Source organism: Cyprinus carpio, chromosome A1 (genome assembly GCF_018340385.1).
Source record: "Cyprinus carpio isolate SPL01 chromosome A1, ASM1834038v1, whole genome shotgun sequence".
Lineage (NCBI taxonomy): Eukaryota > Metazoa > Chordata > Actinopteri > Cypriniformes > Cyprinidae > Cyprinus > Cyprinus carpio.
Window position 1 is genome coordinate 16,395,418 of NC_056572.1, and position 14,142 is coordinate 16,409,559.

A 14,142-nucleotide genomic window follows, 5' to 3' on the forward strand; every position below is an offset into this window, starting at 1 on the left:
CCCTTGGAGCACCAGCGCTGGAACAGCAGCAGTAACACAGGAAAGGTCACTCTCATATACAGTCTTTTCAGGAGCCTAGTCATGTGCTGGGTTTGTTTGGGCTAATAGATAAATTAACAAAAATGTGAATTTTTGCCTTGCCAACTAACTGAAATAAGTTTAAAGAGCTCATGAACTGCTTTTTATTTTATTTTATAATGTTCTGTGAGGTCCACTTATAATGTTAGCAAGATATCTGATGATGTCTTTCATACTTTTATGGACCTTGACAGTATAATTTACTTGCCAGTTAATGGGACAGTCACAAGCCTCCGGGTTTCCATCCAAAATATCTTAAATTGTGTTCCGAAGATGAACAAAGCTTTTACGGGTTTGGAACAACATGGGGGTAAGCGATTAATGATGAAATTTTCATTTTGGGGTGGAGTATCCCTTTAAGTCTCTCTTAAAAGCCTGTGTCAAACTGTCTTGTTTAAAAAAAAATGAAGTAAGGTAAAAGCAAACAAACAAACACATCTTTCCTGATGTTAATTTCCTCTCCTCCTCCTACATGCGTGAATTAGTAGGCTGGGCTGAAGAGGCTATAATGTATAAGTAGACAATGATTTTCTTCTGCATAGGCGGCCTTTCGTTGCACTATGATGTCATAATGTGACATTCCAAAATGAATCATTTTGGTAGCTTTGTTTTAATGAAAGCTGTTTTTGAACTAACAAGAAAGTTTTGAGTTCTGAAACGTACAGGATGTTTTTATAGTGAACTGACCTATGTAAAAAGATCAAGGGAAATTTAATTTCTCACCCCTTTAAGTTGAAGTACTAAAATTACTAACTGTAAATAAATAAAAACAAACTAAAATAATTATTAAACCTTTAAAAATTAATATTTAAAAGATTAAAACCTTATAAATAAATTTTCAGTTTATATAAATATAAAAATATTAACAGGGGTGCTTTAATGAACAATTCTTAGGCTGCATTTGAATATTCATACTTTCTTGAAAACAGTTTTCGAAAAACAGTATGTGATGAGTAGTAAAGTGAAAAATTAATGTTATGTGAAAAGTGAAAAAAGTGTGAATGACATGTATATGGTAACCCATACTTGGAATTTGTGCTCTGCATTTAACCCATCTAAGTGCACAAACACAGCAGTGAGCAGTGAACACACATAAACACACCCCCTGAGCAGTAGGCAGACATTAGCTGCGGCGCCAGGGGAGCAGTTGGAGGTTCAAGATTCAATATTTTTATTTGTCACATACACGATTATAAGAATAAAATATTTTAAAAAAGATGTATACTGTAGAATTAAATATAGAATAGACCATGATGTGCTTGAAAGTATACTGTAGTCTTAAATATTAAGATACACAGGAATGTGCAAGAGGCGAATGTGCAAACAGGTAGTGACACTGTCAGTTTGTCAATGTGAGATAGAGAATGATGAATATCTTACTGATTGAGTGAATATTAAGTGGAGACAAGTGGATGTTAAGAGGCAGGTTTTGAGTTAAGGAGCCTGATGGCCTGGGGGAAGTAACTCCTTCTAAGTCTCTCAGTTTTTGCCATCAGGCTACAGAAGCGCTTACCACATGGCAGCAAAGTGAAAAGATGGTTACTGGGGTGGATGGAGTCCTTGATGTTTTTAACAGCTCTGCTTTTGCAGCGTTCGATGTAGATGTCCTGCAGAGAGGGAAGAGCAGACCCTGAGATGCGCTCAGCTAAGCGCACAACTCTCTGCAGGTATTTGCAGTCTTGACTGGAGCTGTTCCCATACCACACTGAGATACAATGAGTCAGTACACTTTCTATGGCCCCTGAATAGAAAGTTTTCAGGATTGCTGGTGAGACCCTGAATTTCCTCAGTTGACGCAGATGGTACAGTCTTTGCCTGGCTTTATTAACCTGTGTTTGAATGTGGATAGTCCAAGTCAGGTCCTCTGAGATGTTTACACCAAGGTACTTGAAGCTGCTCACCCTCTCCACTGAGGTCCCACTGATCATAAGAGGAGTATAGGGCTGCTGCTGTCTCTTCCTGAAGTCAACAATCAGCTCTTTAGTTTTGCTCACATTCAGAGAGAGACAATTGTCCTGGCACCATGATGTTAATTTCTCTACCTCATCCAAGTCTCATTATTGTTGGAAATGAGGCCCAGAACCACAGTATCATCAGCAAATTTGATTAAAGAAGTGGAGCTGTGGGAAGACACGCAGTCATGTGTGTAGAGAGAGTAGAGCAGGGGAATCAGGACACAGCCCTGTGGAGCGCCCACGTTCAGGATGATGGAGCTGGAGATGAACTAGCCAACTTTCCCCATTTGATGTCTGCTGGTGAGGAAATCTTGAATCTAGTTGCAGAGTGAAGATTTTAGACCAAGGTCTATGAGTTTAGAAGCAAGCTTGATGGGGACTATAGTATTGAAAGCTGAGCTATAGTCGATAAATAGCAGCCTTACATAGTTCCCATTGTTGCTGTCAATGTGCGTGAGAGAAGAGTGCAGGATGTGAGAGATGGCATTTTCAGTGGATCTATTTGGGCGATAGGCAAACTGAAAAGGGTCTAAAGTATCCGGGATGGAGGAGCAAATGTAGTTTTTAACCAGTCCCTCGAAGACCTTCATGACTACTGATGTGAGGGCAACTGGACGATAGTCATTCAGACAAGAGGGTTTACTGTTCTTAGGCACAGGGATGATGACAGATTTTTTAAAGGAGGTGGGAACCACAGAGGTAGCAAGAGACTCATTAAAGATGGATGTAAACAAACCAGCGAGTTGATCAGCGCAGGACCTCAGAACACGGCCAGAAATCCTATCAGGACCTGCTGCTTTCCTGACATTTACTCGCTTTGGGGCCCTCCGAACCTCGTCCTCCAACATGGTGATTACATGATTATCGCTGCTCTGACTGCTGTTTCCTGATGCGCTGATTGGCAGACTGGTGCTGCATAGATTGTTTTCAAAGCAGCCGTAGAAAGAGTTTAGCTTGTCAACCAGCGAGGGGTCTGGTCCCACCTCTGCAGAGGATTTATTTCCAAAGGCACAGATGGTCCTTAGTCCCTGCCACATGCGTCGGGAGTCATTGAGCTGAAAATGAGACTCTATTCGTTCCCTGTATCGGAGTGTGGCGGCTCTTACTGTGCGTTGGAGAGCTTAGCACGATGTACGATTAGCAGCTTTGTACTCGCTCATGTTTCCCGACAAAAGACCGGCATTGTATGCAGCAGTGCGTTTTTTTTACTGCTGCACGGATTGTTCTGTCCACCCACGGCTTCTGATTAGAGAAGGACCTGATAGTTATTGTTTCAGTTGCTAGGTTCGGTGCCTTGCTCAAAAAGCACTGTTCATTCACTCCCCCAACCTTCAATTCCTGGCGGTGTTGAGATTCGAACCTGCAACCTTTGGGATACAAGTCTGACTCTCTAACTATTAGGTCACAACTACAGCTGCCCAAACATGTCCGAATTCATGTTATTTTTTGTTTTAAATCGGAGCACCCCTAGTGTTCTGTGTTACTGAAATTTAATTTTATAACATTAACACTGTTCATTATTTACTGTTTGTTTTCCTATTTATTTTCTGTCAATCTGCTTTGAAATAATCTGTATAGTTATAAAACGAGTCCTCCGAGCTCAATGAACCTGAAACCAGCACTGACTTACATCTAGACCAAACACTTCAGTCCAATTAAACTCTGAGCCACTGATGTATTAAAGCCCGTTTCTGCCACAGGATATAAAAATATAAAAAATGTAATTATGAGTTTTTGTCACACAATTCAGACTTTTTTTCTGTGAGATATTAACTGAGAATTATGAGGGGGAAAACAGAGTTGAGATTCTAATTTTTTCCCTCTGAATTCTTTTTTATATATCATCATTCTGTTCTCCAAGTTTGTATCTCACACTTCTGTTTTTTGTTTCCACCACAAAATCCAAAAAAAAAAGGTATTTGCAACCTTTTATCTAAAAATGTTCGACTTTTCCTCTCAAATTTTATATCTCACAATTGTAACTTTTTTCTCAGAACTGAGAGACAAAATACCTTTTACGTGAAATAAAAAGCATATACCTTTTTTATTTTTGTCCTGTGGTGAAAACAGGCATCCATACTGATGACTATCTAATACTCAGACTTCAGAACCACAAAACAACTGGTATTAGTCCTAAAACCAACGTGGATGCAGTACATGATAGAGAATGATTAGAATTTTTCAGTGCTGTATGTCAGTAATATTACAATAACATTTAAACTACTATTAATTCATTCAAATGATTTCACCATGTCTAAATTAATCATCCACTAATGAGCTTCTTGAAGTGAAGTTGTTTCTGACGGGTAAAAATGAGATTTTAACCCTGCATCTTTCTTGAAGACTAGCAGTTTGAGAGGTTACAGAACGTCTAACCTACAAACCCTGAACACTGATGCTTTAAAGATGCATGTGTGAAGCTCCATGTCAGCGATCAGTAACTCAACACCGGCTCTCTGGTTACCCGTCACACTCTGCACTCCAGCTTATCCCAGTTCTACTACCTAACTACATCCACGAACCAACTGAGTTAATTAACAATTAAAACAGACACACATGAGCTCTGCTTCAGCTCAATGAAGCCCATGAACTGGTTTGTGCTGTGATGAATCCAGTACAGGTTATATAATTGCTTGTAAACGTTCAAGTGTCGCAGGAAAATGACGACATAACAGAAGATTGTTTGAGATGAAGGTGAAGAGGAGAAATATGACAGATATCATTGATTCAAACACACATGCACACTGATTCAGCTGTGCTGAATCATAAAGAACTGAATGATTCTGATTTAATAACAAGATCCAGCTGCCTAATTATCTATGTAACCCTTAATGGCATACAAATCACTAATAATATTATTTTTAACATTATATCTTTATTTTAACGAAGTAGAACAGTTTTGATTAAATGTGTTTGAAATTAACCACTTAAACTTCTCCAGTCAACAAGAGCAAACTAAAATGACTAGAATTAACTGACTAAATTTTAAAAACTCAAATTCTCTCTCATCGAATTTCAGTTCACTTATATTCAAATTATTTATTTTTAAAGCTCATTTAAAAACAACATGTTGATCCAAAGTGATCCATAAAATAAAGCAAAACGCAGCAATCCAACAATAAGACAAACAGAAGAGCATTCAAGAACCTTATACAGAACCAAACATCATGACAATCATTCAGCTGCTGGAGTTTTCTAAATAAAAAAACAGTTCTTAATAAAAACTGGTTCTCAACCTGAAAGTGTCTCACTTTATCCTCCAGTTTCATGGTGGCTTTAACAAAGCGTTACATAATAGATGATGTTTGTGGAGATCTTGTTCTCTGAAGGCTGAAGGGGACGATACTATAACATCTGAATCATCATCATCTTGACGTCTCATTCCATTACAGTCATAATTCTGTCGTATTTGACCTTGAAACTCTCTGGCAACAATGTTCTGGTCACTTCCTGTAATTTCTGAGGGGCCAGAGGTCTTGGGACGGAGTCTGCAGTGACGCCCTAGAAATTGAAGCTGAAGCTACAGTGTGATACGGGCTGTTGCACATTAATGTGTTCATCTGAGCACTTGGTTTTACTTTACTGTCACTGTGTGTGTGTGTGTGTGTGTGTGTGTGTCAGTGGTACATATAGAAATGTCTAGTGTGATGGAGTGTGTGCATGTTTTGTGAATGACTGTGTGTGTATTGTTCATTAAATTTTAAAGGCTGTACTGGGATCAGAGCCCAGGACACAACAGAAGTCTAAATCACACACACGTCTCATAGACCAACAACATGGTTACAGAACCACAACTTTCCTTTGCCACGGTAATGCCAGTGTGTGTGTGTGTGTGTGTGTGTGTGTGTGTGTGTGTGTGTGTGTGTGTGTGTGTGTCTGAGTGTGTGTGTTAATGTGCTGAGAGTGAAGGCTGGTTTATGACCAGGTCCAAAATTAGTACTCACCAAGTAGAGAGTTAAAAACATTTTAAACAGTATTTTGCTGGTTGGCTGCTCACACTATCCTATTATCATAGCAACACAATTACAGCTTGAAAAAAAATACAAATAAATAAAAAACGTTTTATGGCTGATAAAAATATTTAATTTACCGACCATTAACAGGTGTGTCAAAAAGTTAATTTTGGACCTTGTTTGTGACAGAAGAGATGATAAATCAGGTTAAAGCATCATTAAAACACAATACGGCCATCCGAACATGTTGATACTGGACGCTGCTTTTCATCCACTGATGAAGAACACCACATCAACCATACTGAACATCCTAAAAACCACAGCTACAATAACAATACAGCTTAAACAACTGGAAGCGAATGACACTGGAAGTATTGCATATTGAAGTTACAAATGGTCGCACTCACTCTTACTCTAAAAATCAGATGGATAGCAATTTATGCAACACAGAATGTTTCAAAGCAGCTTCACAGTAATAAACAAGAAAATAACAGTATTAATGTTGTTACAGCCTTATAGCAATAATCTAGCAACAACACTGAAGACATTACTATCACCTAGCAAAAACCCTAGCAACCATGCTACACATTAGTCGCATAGCAACACCCTAGCAACCACACTGCACACAAAGCAACACCCTAGCAACTACATGAAAATACCATTATAGCAATATAGTCACTTAGCATCATGTTGGTCAGTTTTAAATGGACTAACAGCAAATGTCTAGTTTCTATAACCCTTTGAGTTTGAGCTGATCAGGACATGGACTGAAGATGGGACAGCGATGCTCTGCTTCATCTATTCATCTATGCTAACCTAATTGAGCTAAAGCACCATCTGATCTGTCAGCCAATCACATTCAGCATTACTGACCACATGTCCAATCACACTCATCGATCTGACAGCAGATGTGCCTTGTGTTCCCTAGTAAAAATGCCATATCTCATGAGTAATATTCTCTGAAATATATTTCACAGGAACAGAAATAAACAGCACCTAAAATACACTAGCTGTAATTGCATTGATAAGCCATTATGTCACTCAGAGCCCGATACTCTGTTTACTCATGGCTAAAATAGAGCATAAAGTCATTTTCTGATAGATTTGGGCTGGTTTTGAGCTGGTACTCACCATCGGCCTGCGATTCTCCACCAGGTTCAGACCAACAATACCCAAGAACGCTCCAAAACTCAGCTGCCATTGAGAAGAGAACAAACCAACATACTTGATTTAACATGAAATAATAACTTCTACTTACAGCAAAATAATGACAGACTTTAAGGCTCAAACGTGCTGTGACCTGCTGCTGTTCTGGTGTTTTATTGCAAGAATAAAAGGACAAAACAAAGAGTTGATTAAAGTGTTGAGATGTGAAGTTCTGTGTGGAATCACTCACTATAATCCCGGGATAGTATCCAGACACTGCCACATTATCCGTCTGTGTGGCCGACAGCAGCCCGACCACAAGAACAAGAACAGAGAGTCCACACAGAGACACTGAACACCAGAGAGCCGTCCGCCGCCGCTTCACAAACACATCTGGACAATCAACAACAGAAGCACAAGTATAAGTCTGTTACACTGATTTCTAATTGTTGCAAACGCAAACAATATTGTAGGCCAGTTCTAAGACCTGCTCTATGGTCAAACACTAAAGCATTACAGACATAACAGTATGATTGTGAAAAGCACTACACAAATAACATTTTCTTGATAATCGCACAGCTATATATAAAGTTGTATTCATATATACTAGCTGACAACGTGTGCTAACATTCCCATTAAGATAAGAAAACCTGATTTCTGATAAACATAAAATAAACAAAATGTTTAAATGTTTTAAAAACGTTTTTTCTTGGTTATGCAAATGTAGGGGCACATTTCATTTTATCATTTTGCAAACATTATTGGAATGTTACTTCTGAATGTTCTGTGAACGTTCTGAAACATGTAACATTAAAAAAAAGCTAGACAGAAAAAAAACGGTTTAAATAAGTTTTTTCTTCTTTTTTTCTCCATTTAGAGAACATTATTAAAGACCAGATATCTGTGAATTAACTTTGAGAAAACCTTGACAGAAAGTTCCTTGTTAGCTTAGACATATAGGCTAACTATACTAAGAACTTGATTGTTTATTTACCTTTATAAACTCATCACAGACATTATGAACGTACAAATAAAGTAAGTCAGTCAGTCACAGTCACGATGGTCAACTGATGAGCTGATGTTAGTAATGATCATTTTATGTTTTAATGTTATTGTTATGATTATAACGTAGATGAGCGGAACTCACCTGCAGGATCCGCGTTCTCCGCATTCGTCTGCGGCGCGTTCTGGGGCTGCTGCATCGCGTCTGTCTGATGTTTCACACACAGAATTTAATCCACAAAATAAAGTTTATAAGGAGACTTTTCCTTCGTATTTATAATAATCCCCGGTCAGTACCGCAGCGGAAAGACGCGCCTCTCCGCTCAGATGCTTGCGGGACTGACGCTCTAGTTCACAACCAAAATTTACGCGACTGACCTGATGGTGACGCATGAGCGTAGGAGAAAGCAAGCGCTCACCGCGACGCTACAAAACGTCTCCGGTTACTGTCGTAATACCTAGGTTCCCTGAGAGCGTTCACTCTACATTGCGAAAGATTCACAATGTGAACTTCATCCCCTTCTCCATATGATAACACCAGTGCAATAAATGGGCAATTGTCGCAAATTATGCAAATAGCATGCAAATTCTGACAGCCCGAACCAAGGACTTAAAGACCACACCAAGCAAAGGGCCAATAGCAACTCTGCAAGGAAAACCTTCAGCTGATAGGCAGAACTATACCAATGAACATCTCAGCAGACGTGGGACATCAGGGTCAGAAGGACCTTCTCTGCTGGCCCTATAAAATAAAATTGTGTGAAAAATGTTTTTTAATTATTATTATTTAGGTATCATTTGTATTTGTGTAATTTGTGCAAAATGGCCTATTATTAGTTTAGTTGCGGATTAACTGGAATATCCTACATAAAAAAAGTCTGTGGCCAGCACTACAGATAGTGCTACCTTTTTGATCAAAGACGTCACATCTAATTTGTAACGAGCATTAGTGACAGAATCATCAGCCAATCAAATTTTGATGTTCAATGACAGCACGCCCTCTGGGACTAGCGATGTGCCCAATACTACCCCCAGCGTTTAGTTGGGAATTTCCAAGGTATGAAAGTGAAATTCAAAGAAAAGAAAATCACATCCAAATAATGAGGGTTCCACTGTATAGAGCAATACTCTAATGGAATTATTGGGCTCAAGTCAGTCACACCTCGACTTTCTTCCAAATAACGCACATTTCATACATAATATTTTAAATACAGGCCTATAGTTCCTGCACATTTTTGTTTTTCTGAATTGTGTGAAATGGCTAATAAAATAGGTAATACAAAATGATTATGTGGTCACCAAGGTGAATTGGTTTAGTCCTGACTTCTGGTCGTGAGTGACAGTGTTGGGAGATGGGATATCTGTTGATTGTCGAGTGCCAAATAAACACAGAGATGGACAGGAAAAGGTCAAAGCCATCAGGTGCCCAATTTAAAAAAAAAAAAAAAAAAAAAAAAGGAAATGAAGAAGAGGAGAAACGAGCAAAAGATAAAGGTATGCAATGTTCTGTCTGTATGATTATTACGGTATCCATGTCATGAATGAAGGGCTATGTTAATTGGTGGGTATAACTCTTTAGTTTGTTAGCCTTTTTGCTTTGATACTTGCTATGCTTATACAACAATTTGGTTTTAGCTAAACAAACACGAGATCTAATTTCACCATAATACTGTGCTTTGCAACAAAACTGTTACAAGTTCAGTTATTATTTATTTCAGTCAGTTGGGTTAATGTTAGGCCCTGTTTGCCAATGGAATTTTCAAATCTGTGTAATTATAATTTAAATCGGACTACTTTTCAAATTGTATTTCATAAACCAACATCTCAGAAGTAATGTCAAAACATTATGGGGTTTCAAATAAAAAAATTACTTTCTGTAAAAGAACAGGGCATTGTCCACCTTAAAAAGTGTGTTTCCTGTTGTAATTGCAATAGTCAACTGGATTCTCTTAAGTGTGTTTTTCAAATGTTGTAATGAAGGAATTGTGTAATTGAGAAATATAATTTTCTCTTTCACTTATGTTGTTATAATAAAATATAACTGTTTGTGCAGAATTTTGTGGGGGTTTTTTTTGGGGGGGGGGGGGGGGGGGGGGGGGGGGTTCGCTCGAAGGGGGTCATGCCCAGGGTACAATTCAGTGTAGAACCACCACTGGTGCTATGAGAGGCTAACAGCTAGCACCGAGCATGTTTACTTTTTAATACGACTAAAGGGACATGGAATGAGAGACGCATGGACTTTATTTACAAATGACAGGTGAGTGCTTTATTATTTGATGAGCATTGTATCCTACACATTGTTATGGAGGTGTACGTGGTGCGTTGATAATACTGTTGCGTGGCGTGTGGATGTCCAGCATTTGTACAGTTTTGCTGCTGTGGGAGCGTTGTCTTTTAAGAGTGACGTGAATATACTTTTACTGATCCATGTAGGGAAATTTACTCTGATTTTAACCCACCCTAATCTAGCCTACTGCTGAAATTGTTTATCAGCTGTCATTATTGTTGAGAGCCTGTGTGCGGCATAATATGCGAATCATATGTATATGGCTGCATTAGCTGTTACAGAGATGTGTAAGATAGATGTGTAAGGGTATGCAGTTTACAGTTGGTTACTGATGGTCCTGACTGAAACCCCATAATATGCCACTGCATCTCAGTTACACCAAATTAGCATAACTGGCCAGAATAAAAGAGCGGCTGCATTGAATACAGGGCAGACACAACAACAGTAGCAATGTAGGGCCGTGCAACGTGACAAAAGCACATAATGTACATAGTCCTGTACAGTGTCAACAGCTATACGTGGTAACTATAGCCTCTTTCACACACAAATTCTGGATAATACATGGATAAAGTGTCCCGTGATTTGTCCTGGCATTCTTTGATTTTTGTTCATTAACACTGCCAGTAATTTTCCAGAATCACATCCTGTAAAGATCCCATAAACACATGACACCCGATAAAAAAGTCACACGATAACATGCGCCATCACTACGACACAGCATTTACGGCATTGTTCCGGGCTTTTGTTCACACAGGGCTCATTACAGAACTGATACCGGCAATGTTACTAGGTCCCCATCCCGGGATCGTTCCCAGAATGTGTTTACGTTCACACAGAAGACACTCTGGCAATTTTCTGGGATCAATGCGCTGTGTGAAAGGGGCTAACCTGTTACATATAACAATAAACTAGAAGAATAAGCGAGGTTAGTGACTCACCTAAAGCACTTGAAACGCCAAGGACGGCACATCCAACTTGTAAAACCTGACGAAAGTATTCTGTGAGGACCAGCCGACTACAAAGCATATAACCCGAAAAGACATGCTTTTAGACCAGGCCCATGAAGAGGGATAGCACTCGTTGTATGGGCTCTGATGTTGAGGGCCCTGAGAGGGCAAACAGTGCTCTGAGCCTCGGCGTCATGTGAGGTTAATGGCTTGGAAGACAAAGCGGGCAAAGAAATGACCTGCGCTTTAAAGCGGATAGAAAGAGATTTAGGCATGTAGCCCAGACTGGACTAGAGAGTAGCTTAAGACTGCAGTCCCCTGGCCCAAAGTGAATACAATCGGCATCCACCGAGAGTGCATGTAAATCTTCTATGCACTTAGCCGATGCAGGGGCAAGAAGCAGAGCAGTTTTGAGGGAAAGGTCCCTCATAGCAACTGATGCCAAGGGATCGAAAGGGGGCAAAGAGAGAGCTTTCAGAACCAGCGCTAGGTCCCACAGTGGCACCGAAGGTGGGCATGGGCGATGTAATCTCCTCACTCCCCAGAGAAATCGGACCACCAGCACATGTCTCCCAAACGATTGCCCACCAACCAGGGAATGAATCAAAAGCGGCCACATAAACCTTTAGCGTTGATGGTAGACTCCTGTTATTTAGGCTGTGCTGCAGAAAACATAAAGCATCCGACATGGGACATATCAACATGGGTCGATATCTCTATCACAGCACCATTTCACTAACACTCCCCTTTTAAAGGGGTCATATGATGCGATTTCAAGTTTTCCTTTCTCTTTGTACTGTTACATGCTGTTCGTTTATAGATAAGATCCCTAAAACTGCAAAGACTGAAGTCTCAAACACAGAGATATTCTTTATAAAAGTTAACGCCCACACCCTCCTAAAATGCCTTGTTTAAACACATCCCCACATTGTTTCTCATATTACTCTTGACAATACCCCATAGATTCTCTATGGGGTTCAGGTCTGGTGAGTTTGCTGGCCAGTCAAGCACACCAACACCATGGTCATCTAACCAACTTTTGGTGCTTTTGGCAGTGTGGGCAGGTGCCAAATCCTGCTGGAAAATGAAATCAGCATCTTCAAAAAGCTGGTAAGCAGAAAGGAAACATGAAGTGCTCCAAAATTTATTGGTAAACGGGTGCAGTGACTTTGGTTTTCAAAAACCACAATGGACCAACACCAGCAGATGACCTTGCACCCCAAATCATCACAGACTGTGGAAACTTACCACTGGACTTCAAGCAACTTGGGCTATGAGCTTCTCCACCCTTCCTCCAGACTATAGAACCCTGCTTTCCAAATGAAATACAAAACTTGCTCTCATCTGAAAAGAGGACTTTGGACCACTGGGCAACAGTCCAGTTCTCCTTCTCTTTAGCCCAGGTAAGACCCCTCTGACGTTGTCTGTGGTTCAGGAGTGGCTTAACAAGAGGAATACGACAACTGTAGCCAAATTCCTTAACACGTCTGTGTGTGGTGGCCCTTGATGCCTTGACCCCAGCCTTAGTCCATTCCTTGTGAGGTTCACTCAAATTCTTGAATTGATTTTGCTTGACAATCCTCATAAGGCTGCGGTTCTCTCAGGTGGTTGTGCATCTTTTTCTTCCACACTTTTTCCTTCCACTCAACTTTCTGTTAACATGCTTTGAAACAGCTCTCTGTGAACAGCCAGCTTCTTTGGCAGAATGTTTGTGGTTTACCCTCCTTGTGAAGGGTGTCAATGATTGTCTTCTGAACAACTGTCAGATCAGCAGTCTTCCCCATGATTTTGTAAGCCTGTATGTGTAAGCCAGGTTAAAGAGATAGGTCTTTAATCTAGATTTAAACTGCAAGAGTGTGTCTCCCTCCCAAACAATGGTAGGTTATTCCAGAGTTTAGGCTCTAAATAGGAAAAGGATCTGCCACCCGCAGTTGACTTCGATATTCTAGGTATTATCAAATTGCCAGAGTTTTGAGAATGCAGCGGACGTGGAGGACTATAATGTAACAAGAGCTTGTTCAAATACTGAGGTGCTAAACCATTCAGGGCTTTATAAGAAATATGCAAGATTTTAAAATCTATATGATGTTTAATAGGTAGCCAGTGCAGTGTTGACAGAACCATGGCTAATATGGTCATACTTCCTGGTTCTAGTAAGAACTCTAGCTGCTGCATTTTGGACTAGCTAGAGTTTGTTTATTAAGCGTGCAGAACAACCACCCAATAAAGCATTACAATAATCTAACCTTGAGGTCATAAACGCATGGATTAACATTTCTGCATTTGACATTGAGAGCATAGGTCGTAATTTAGATATATTTTTGAGATGGAAAAATGCAATTTTACAAATGCTAGAAACGTAGCTTTCAAAGGAAAGATTGCTATCAAATAGCACACCTAGGTTCCTAACTGGTGACGAAGAATTGACAGAGCAGCCATCAAGTCATAGAGAGCGTTCTAGGTTATTACATGCAGAGTTTTTAGGTCCTATAATTAACACCTATATTTTTTCAGAATTTAGTAGTAAGAAATTACTCGTCATCCAGTTTTTTATATTGACTATGCATTCCGTTAGTTTTTCAAATTGGTATGTTTCACTAGGCCGCGAAGAAATATAGAGCTGAGTCTCATCAGCACAACAGTGAAAGTTTACACCATGTTTCCTGATGATATCACCCAAGGGTGACATGTAAAGCGTGAAGAGTATCGGCCCTAGTACTGAGCCTTGAGGTACTCCATACTGCACTTGTGATCGATATGATACCTCTTCATTC

At 39.8% G+C, this 14,142-nt stretch overlaps 1 protein-coding gene across 1 annotated transcript in view; it reads right to left on the minus strand.

The window, feature by feature from the left end:
* Positions 1-8,740, minus strand: part of LOC109094833 (transmembrane protein 255B) — a 29,949-nt gene extending 21,209 nt beyond the window's left edge. The window contains exons 1-4 of the mRNA XM_042752001.1: positions 8,513-8,740; positions 8,280-8,343; positions 7,383-7,525; positions 7,118-7,180 (exon numbers count right to left, since the gene is read on the minus strand). Coding sequence (XP_042607935.1) covers positions 7,118-7,180; positions 7,383-7,525; positions 8,280-8,343; positions 8,513-8,527 — 285 coding nt within the window. The 5' untranslated portion in view covers positions 8,528-8,740. The remainder of the gene's footprint in view (positions 1-7,117; positions 7,181-7,382; positions 7,526-8,279; positions 8,344-8,512) is intronic.
* Positions 8,741-14,142: the final 5,402 nt, after the last annotated feature.